General features: G+C 42.7%; 2 protein-coding genes across 3 annotated transcripts in view; both read right to left on the bottom strand.

The window, feature by feature from the left end:
• Positions 1 to 2,180, bottom strand: part of LOC113058251 (T-box transcription factor TBX1-A) — an 11,690-nt gene extending 9,510 nt beyond the window's left edge. Inside the window, exons 1-3 of the mRNA XM_026226005.1 lie at positions 1,226 to 2,180; positions 666 to 825; positions 233 to 334 (exon numbers count right to left, since the gene is read on the bottom strand). Of these exons, the coding sequence (XP_026081790.1) occupies positions 233 to 334; positions 666 to 825; positions 1,226 to 1,286 (323 nt within the window). The 5' untranslated portion in view covers positions 1,287 to 2,180. The remainder of the gene's footprint in view (positions 1 to 232; positions 335 to 665; positions 826 to 1,225) is intronic.
• Positions 2,181 to 2,291: 111 nt separating this feature from the next.
• Positions 2,292 to 4,690, bottom strand: LOC113058252 (apolipoprotein A-I-2-like). 2 transcript variants are annotated; one of them, XM_026226006.1, is made up of 4 exons: positions 4,537 to 4,690; positions 3,997 to 4,043; positions 3,396 to 3,540; positions 2,292 to 3,177 (listed from the first exon to the last, which is right to left on the bottom strand). In XM_026226006.1, the coding sequence occupies exons 2-4, from the start codon at positions 4,037 to 4,039 to the stop codon at positions 2,592 to 2,594; spliced, it is 774 nt and encodes a 257-aa protein (XP_026081791.1). In that variant the 5' UTR covers positions 4,040 to 4,043; positions 4,537 to 4,690; the 3' UTR covers positions 2,292 to 2,591. The 2 variants fall into 2 exon arrangements, with proteins under 2 accessions (XP_026081791.1, XP_026081792.1); XM_026226007.1 differs by lacking the exon at positions 4,537 to 4,690 and adding an exon at positions 4,266 to 4,345.
• Between the last annotated feature and the right edge of the window lie 3,505 nt (positions 4,691 to 8,195).

Below are 8,195 nucleotides of genomic sequence, written 5' to 3'. Positions count from 1 at the left end.
AGCATATTACTAGCACATTGGTTATTTATTAGTACTTATAATGCACATATTAATTTCTCCTTCTGAATGACCATATTCTACATCCTTAATAACATACTCTCAGTTAATAGTGGTAATTGGCCCTTAAAGTAAAGTGTAACCAAACCATTTAAACAAAGCATCTTTTGTTGGCTCTTCACTAAAATTAAAATCATTAAAAATGTCCAGAACCCAATTTTTTCTGATCTGATACCTGTATCGTTTGTCATCGACAGGAATAAAGTCCAACAGGAGAACATATTCTGCAGCAGGGTCCATGCCTGAAATATGTACTTGAAATGTAGGGAACATCCTTCTGTATGAAAACAAACAACACCAGTCAATAGATGCAGGTCACAGACTTATCATAATGCAAATACTACTACTACCAACCCTAACCCTAACCCTAACCCAGTCAATAGCTCAGATGCCTAACCTCAACCACTGAGGTTTAGTGTGTGACTCCTGCAGCGTTTGTGAGGCTCTTTGGCTTGGGTTCGCAAACAGTGTTTAAACAACCGCCAAGAACTTTAAAACCCCCACAACAGCGTCAGTACTCACTCGTTCTTCAGACACTGTAAACATGGAATAGCTAACATAATGCTACCAAGAGACTGTATTGGCAAAGGTGTGATATCGGTTGAAACCTTCCAGCTTTGGTCACAATCATCTCAGTGCCCAGCTGGTCAAACTGCCGCCACAGGCTCTGCATTTCCAGCTGAACTCGGACGCTGGCCACTTCTGGAGCTTTACTGCAGGTCCGTCCATCGTCTGGAGAACACGGCAGGCCCGCAGACCACTCTGACACTGCAGATACACCAACACCAACATCAGATCAGATATTCATTAACCTGGCCAAGACACCTTTAATTGTTGGTTTGTTCACAATAAGAAAACTGGCTGCAGTTTTCATGTTATGATGTAAAACTTCAAGTAACAGACATGCAATGTGCTTTAATAAGAGAGGGTCCATTTTAATTTCATTTTTGCATTTTTCTTAAATTCTTTGAAAGCCAATTTTAATATTCACAAGTCGAATGCTTTTCAAGTAAATTTAAATCATGTTTCAAGGATGCATGAAAATATTTTTACTTTAAAAGATGTTTCTAATTAAAATAATAAAAGTAATAATAATGACATAATGTAAAAATGACTAATTGATGGACGATTGTTTGAAGGTGCAAGTAAAGCAGAATCTGAATGTTACCGTTGATCATTGCTGCTGTAGTCAGTCCTGGTCCTGGTCCGGTGCTCATTCCTCTCTCCATGCGTCTGAGCCTCACGACCGATCAGTCCGGCCTTTATATAATCCCAGAGATCTAATATGCTGGATTTCTGCACCTCATTCATATCAGTCTCTCACAGCCCATGACCCATGATGCCCACAAACTTACTCTGTGTTACACTCAAGTATTTGTTAATTACATATACATCAGCCAGCTTTATTGACTGCTAACAGAAGAATCAGCGATTGATCTCCAGCACTCAACAAACAGCTAATTGGACTTTTAGCACCATTGTTCTGAAGAAAAACGCTTGTAAGGACCTTTGAACCAGGATTACTCTCTCACAGAGACTGAACACTGAGGTCCTGACAGGCCGTGAAGACGGATCTGTTAATAATCACACGTGCACATTTATGAAGCTTTTCCACAGTGCTGAACCATATGCTCTTCTTATGACATTCTTGTGTTGTCCCATAGGAAGGAAAAATGAAAAAATGAGTATATCACAGTTGTTCCTCATGATCATGTTTTTACCAAAAACCATTTCTGACCATATTCTTGGATTTCAATGCAAATCAAGGAACAGGAGAATGGTTCTGAAAATGGATGATCACCTTTAACTTGTCAATATGCCGTGGCCTGAACAGCACACCACTGTGTTTCTCATTAATATGTTCAGTGGAATATTATGGTCTGGTGTTGACAGGGCCTGTCCTGGGGGCATTAATATGGCCAGCACATCCATCTTGCCCTGTTACTAATCAGTAACAGATCACTAGAGCAGGATCTATTGATTACTGCTGACACATTTTTCTAATCAACTCATTAATCAGATCTAAAGTGTAGAAGCCTGCATACTCTGATCAGTTTGAGGCCTTCAAGTATTTTCAATTGGCCATGACTACAAAATTATAATTGATACATTTGAATAAAAAATCTGATTATTTTATTGTGCAAAGTAATATATGTATTTTTATGAATTTGTGTTTCCATATAATTTCTCAAAACATCCTTTAAAAAGACACATTTAGACATTGAAGAAATAGTATGAAAGTTTTTATTTGTATTATTTTATTTCATTGAACATTGAAAATCAGTTAAAAAAGCAGCTTAACAAAGAATTTTGCTAGGCGTTTCTGAAGGAACAGGTCTCAGTGTGTTTTATTGGTAGTTGTGTTTGCCCATTAGAGTGAATGTGTGTGTCAAAAGTGCATGTGAGTGTGTTGTGAGTGTGTGTGAGTGTGTGTGCTTCAGTTAAGCTCTGAGAAAAGCCTTCTGGATGAGGATGTTTCAGGTGTTGGTACTCTAGGAAGAAGGGAGGGTGAGATGGTGTAAAAAAGGGTTGGTTTACGGCTTGCTCATAGCCTTTTGGATGGCTGCGATGATACCATCGAAGTGAGGCTTCACCTCCTTGCCCAACTCTTCCATCTTCTTCCTCAGTTCTCCAGATTTGACGCTCTGGCGGAACTCCTGGGCTCCCTTCTCCATCTGCTCCCTGTAATCCTGGATGTAGGGCTCCAGCAGTGTCTTCAAGGCCTGGATGTGCTCTGCCACCTTCTCACGCACAGCCTCCAAGATGGGCATCAGCTTGGACTTGGTCTCCTCCCAGTTGACTTCGATCTTCGCCCTCAAGCTCTTGACCAGAGGCTCCAGCTTGGTCTTCATCTCCTCCATGAACTTTTGCTGCTTGGACAGGTAGTCCTCCATGAAAGGCTTCAGCTCGTCTCTGTACTCCTCGAAGTGCTTCTGCAGCACCTGCCTCAGCTCCTCACGCATGGGCTCGATCTTCTTGCGGAGCTCCTCCACGTCCTTGGCCAGCTTCTCGCGTGTGTCTTTAGTGGCCTCCAGCACCTGGCCACCAACAGGGCCAATGGCTTGGAAGCCACCCTGAAGGTAGCCATGGAGGTTGTCCACAGACTGGCCCAGGAACTCCCTAAACACGACGAGGATTCAGGTTAGCTGTCACTGGAATAGTTGACATTATTCTGCACCTTCTTAAGATGCAATGTGGCGAATTACTTCAACTTAAAGCATGAAATCAAAATGTGACTCTAAAGCCATTTCTAGTCCAATAAAAGAACTGTGTTTGAGCTGATCCCTGATACAGACACTCTATAAAGACCTGTATGTGTTGTCTTTGTGCTTTCTTACTTGTAGTCTGCGAACTCGGTGCCGTCGAGGTGAGTGAGGGTCTTGTGTGCGGACTGCTTCATCTGATCAGCGTACAACTGGAGCGCAGACTTCACATGGTCCAGCTGCGATGGTGCTTCGTCCTGAAGGAAGCGGGCCTGGCATCCTGAGCAAACCACACAGATTCAGAGTCAGTCTGCAGCGAGGTATTCAGTCAGAGTTTGACTGTTAACTACAGTTTAACCTGAATACAGCAGCAAAACAATTATAAAAAAAACCATTTTCACTTCTTAGTCACTATTGTTCTCTGGTTTCGCAGTCAAAAAATATCTAAACATCCTTTTTATCGTTTAAATTTAAAGCTAAATTGTGAGATATCAGAAAATGTCATTTAAGTTTATTTCTTACCCCAGGCATAAACTAGCAAGAGCCTCTTAAAACCAGAATAAATACTAGAAGGTTTAGGAACTAGATATGTACATGTATTCTTTGAAAACAAGACTTAATATCTCATAAACAAAAAAGACTCAACAAAATGTATCTTGGTTTACATTTTAAACTGGAAAACAAGGCAGAAATGCTGATTAAGCAATGGATGTTTGGAGTGAAGGTCTTTATGTACCTGCCAGCAAAACAGCGAGGGCAAGGACTACGAACCTCATCATGGATCTGGGTCAGAGAGAACAAACAATCATTCAGATGTTGTTAATCACAATCAACACAAAGGGCATTTGTACTCAGAGGGAAAGCTGACACTGGGATAGTTGACCCTCCAGCACATGTTAGCCTATTAGACTAGACTCTAACTCATCCCAGATTAGACAGAGTTACAGAGGCTTCAGAAGCAGATTAGCTCTCAGCCACGGCACAATCTCTAATCGCTGGATTAACCTGGTCAGATTGGTGTGGACCTGGAGAACGCAGCAGACGTCAGTCAGGAAGCTGAGGAGCTCATCAGTAAGGGCTCATCATTAGTCTACAAATCAAAATGATTACTTTTGGTACTTTGAACAATAAGGATAAACTACCAAAATTTAGAACGCAGATCGCTGTTCCATGTATGATTTGATTAAGAATGTTTTTTCTGCTAGCGGTGCGCAGTTGTGTCCAGATGAAGCTCTATCCCGAGTGACGCTGTGAGGTCCGAGGCCGGGCTGCTTACCTGTTACTGTAGCTGGTCTGGGAAGAGACTGAAGGACAGGGCCAGAGACGGCTCTTTTATAGGGCGAGCGAGAGGGAGGGGGCTCGAACCTCAACCCCGCACCTCCTCACCGCAGAGCTCAAAGGTTCCCCGTCGAGGAAGGACACATCAGCGCAGGCATAGTTCACATTTAAACCTGATCAACACCTCATAAACACATCTAAGTCACATCCGCATTTAACATTTCCGTCAGTTACACAAGTCAACAATGTACAGCTGCAGGCTTAAGGAGTTATTGCCATCAAATCTCAACCTTAAATATGACTTTTGTCAATATTGGTTAATTCAGGCTTATTAAATAATGTTTTTGACATGGATAAATCCAGTTTGTTTAAATTTTGTCTCCTGGGGCACATTTTTAGGTGCCCTGACAAAACAGTGTAGTCTTTTCTGTGCGTGTATTTGTTCTTTTACACGCACACACATATATATATATATATATATTTACATATTTATTTATATATATCTTTACAAATGTTCAACTTCAATAGTGAGCATTTGGAAAACCATTCCATCATTATCAAGTCTTTCAATAACAGATTTGACAAATAAGTCTGTGACTTATTCTGGAAACAGCTGCATCTGTGCACCTCATGATTGCTGTGGAATTGGGAGGATGCTGAACTTTGCTACATGATTTAATCGCATTGTTCTTGGAAAATATTACACAAATGTAAATAATGACATTTAGCGAAGCTTAATTATCTGTTTTTGCCCTGACCTTTAACCCCATTACATTCAACCACACAGAACATGCTGAATGTAGCAGGATTGGAGCAAACATGTTTTTAGTTTTTTTTTTTGTACAACACTACCACAGGTAATGCATTATTAATCAGATTATATTTGTTGTTTGGAATAGGTACTGATTGATTCAAATAATTTTTTTATTACAAAAACTAAATGTTAGGGGCACGTGTTGTTACAGCTTTGCTTCGTTTAGTCTGAGGTGTGAAGAGCTGATTACTTGAACATTTATCAGTGAAGTTGTGCATGCATAAAACAGGTTCCTACAAATTACAATTATGTAAAACAGATTAAAAAAATAAAAAAATTAAAACATTGCTGCTTAGGGTTGGAATGCATTTTTGCTGGATTTACTACTGTAAATCAATACATATTCAGAGCTTCAGTGTGTAACACACACACACACACACACACACACACACTTGTTCAGAGCTGAGTCTGTGTCTGGTGAGTGCTCTCACCTCCTGTGGAGATTCTTCTGAGGCCAATAGCTCAGACACACACATGGGACTCACGAGGAGAGAGGAGAACAGGTCATTAACATTTCTTCAGGCACATGCCATCTGTTTGCCTTTGTCTTGTTTTCAGAGAGACAAGATTAAACCCTATAAAATGAAAATCAGAAGAAAAAATCCCAACGGGTTGATGATTTGTGCACATCAGCTGAACTGAGTAGGAGTTTAAGTAAACGAATCAAGCAAACACAGAGTGTAATCTGTTCAGTGGAAAATCAATGTTAGTAGAGTTTTAGCCCTCGTGTGTCTGTGGCTTCTCCTTGTAGGGGTCAGGACTTATTTAACTGTCCTCACTGATAAGGCTCTGTGTGTCGCAATCGTTCCCAGTACACACTGTCTATATGACAAGAGCCTGCCAGCCGCTGGACGGGTCAAGGGTCAGCCAGGGCCCTGCTGCTGGTCGACCAGAGAGAGTGATTCAACTGCATCAGAATAATGGCAGCAAAACAGACGATGGACAGTTTCGTCCCGATGTTACACTAAAATTATGTATATATATACATAATGAAAATTGTAGAGTCACACTAAACAACACATACTAAACAGTATTAGTATGGTGTTCCTAATAATCCTTTAGGTGAGTGTATATATATATATATATATATATATATATATATATATATATATATATATATATATATATATATATATTGTGACACGTAGTCTGAGCTCTCATCAGCGTCACCCTGGAAACAGAGCAGACACACCTGCACCTGGTCATTACGGGCTGAGCGGTCACACCTGCAACCCATCAGAACCGGGCTTTATAAGCAGCGTCGTCGAACACAGAGGTGAGAGATGTCTCCAGAAGACTCAGCTAACAATTCTCTGTGTTTCCCCTCCAGACAGCAGCGTGTGACCGCCAGCCCGCCTCACAGACCTCACAGACCCACACAGCACTGTGCACCACAGGAGGAAGAGAAGGCTGAGCACTGAGCACCGGAAACCCCTCACGTTGGCTATTTTCCCTACATCACCACAATAAAATCCACCTTTCATGGAACTTACCTTGACCCTTGTGTCTTGTGCCCTGTCACACTTGTGGAGAATGCGGGCATTAAGACATTAAGGACATTCAAGAAGTCACCGACCAGGGTCCCACTACTTCACTATCACCGTGTACTTGGTTTATTGACGGACGTTTTTTCCCCAGGTTGTTTTCACGTCGCCTTCCTGTTTCCACAGGTGGCGCTCCTCCCCCAAAGATGGAGGATCTGTTAAAGCACCTCTCTGAGGTGAGCATCCGCCAGCAACATATTATGGAGCACATGGCCTCCTGACAAGGGGAAACGGAACGAGAGCTCGCCGCCCTCCCACCGAAGCTCCTCACCTCCCTGGACGCGCTTGGCTGGCAGGCTGCACCGTCCACGAGGAAACTCCGAAGCGGTCCCCACGGGCGGAAGTGAAGATAAATGGCTGGCCGTTCCTCACCCTCCTCGATTCAGGCAACATGGTCACCCTTGTCCGGCCAACTGTCCTCCCTCCACAGCCAGAACCCAAAGCCAGAATGCCCATCACCTGTGTCCACGGCGATACTAGAGAGGTACCGGCACGGCCTATCATCATTAGTGGCCGGTGGAAGTCGGGATCGTCAAGGATCTGCCTGTACCGGTCCTCCTCGGCAGGGATTGGCCGGGGCTCGACCGCCTCTTCGCCTCCGCGAGCCAGCCTGTCAGCCCCACCGGGAACCGCCCCCCACACCGGACGACCACGAAGCCCCGACGGCATCCCGTGCTGCTGGCCTCGGACAGCCCCAGAGAGGGTGAGTCTGCACCTCATAACACTAACCAGAGTTGTAGTCGAGTCACCAACTGTCGAGTCCGAGTCGAGTCTCGAGTCCCAGTGTTCGAGTCCGAGTCCAAGTTCGAGTCACCAAAGAAGAGTTTGAGTCGAGTCCAAGTCGAGTCCCCATTACCAGAGTTCGAGTCCGAGTCGAGTCTCGAGTCCCGTATTGGAATTTTATTTTAGTTTTTTTAGGAAACAATAGCAACCAACTGAGTTGGTAGGCATTAAAGTCCATTATATGAAGAAAACATCCTGAATTGTTTTCCTTAAAAAACATAATTTAAGAAAAAACACTGTGGATATCCTGGATGGATTTCATTTTTGTGTGAACTAATCCTTTAACACTGTATTACAGAAATACACTAGGCGAAAAAAAAGGAACGTGCATTTTACAGGACACTGTATTTTAAAGATACTTAAAACATAAAAATCAATATGATATGCCGAGTTAAAAACCTTTCAGAGTGCCACAAGTGCACCGCGGGTCATGTGACAAGAAAGAAATCAATCAACCAATCAGCATCATCTTTTCCCGCAAGTACCCGAGCACTTTGGAAAAAAAGTAAAGTGAAA

This window comes from Carassius auratus, chromosome 40 (assembly GCF_003368295.1).
Source record: "Carassius auratus strain Wakin chromosome 40, ASM336829v1, whole genome shotgun sequence".
Taxonomy (NCBI): Eukaryota; Metazoa; Chordata; class Actinopteri; order Cypriniformes; family Cyprinidae; genus Carassius; species Carassius auratus.
This window is presented reverse-complemented; position numbering and strand designations above follow the sequence as displayed.

Coding starts and splice junctions, on each gene's coding strand:
- LOC113058252 (XM_026226006.1), bottom strand. CDS start 4,039: ATGATGAGGTTCGTAGTCCTTGCCCTCGCTGTTTTGCTGGCAG. Junction 3,541..3,996: donor CCTCGCTGTTTTGCTGGCAG/GTACATAAAGAC, acceptor TGGTTTGCTCAG/GATGCCAGGCCCGCTTCCTT. Junction 3,178..3,395: donor ACCGAGTTCGCAGACTACAA/GTAAGAAAGCAC, acceptor CGTCGTGTTTAG/GGAGTTCCTGGGCCAGTCTG.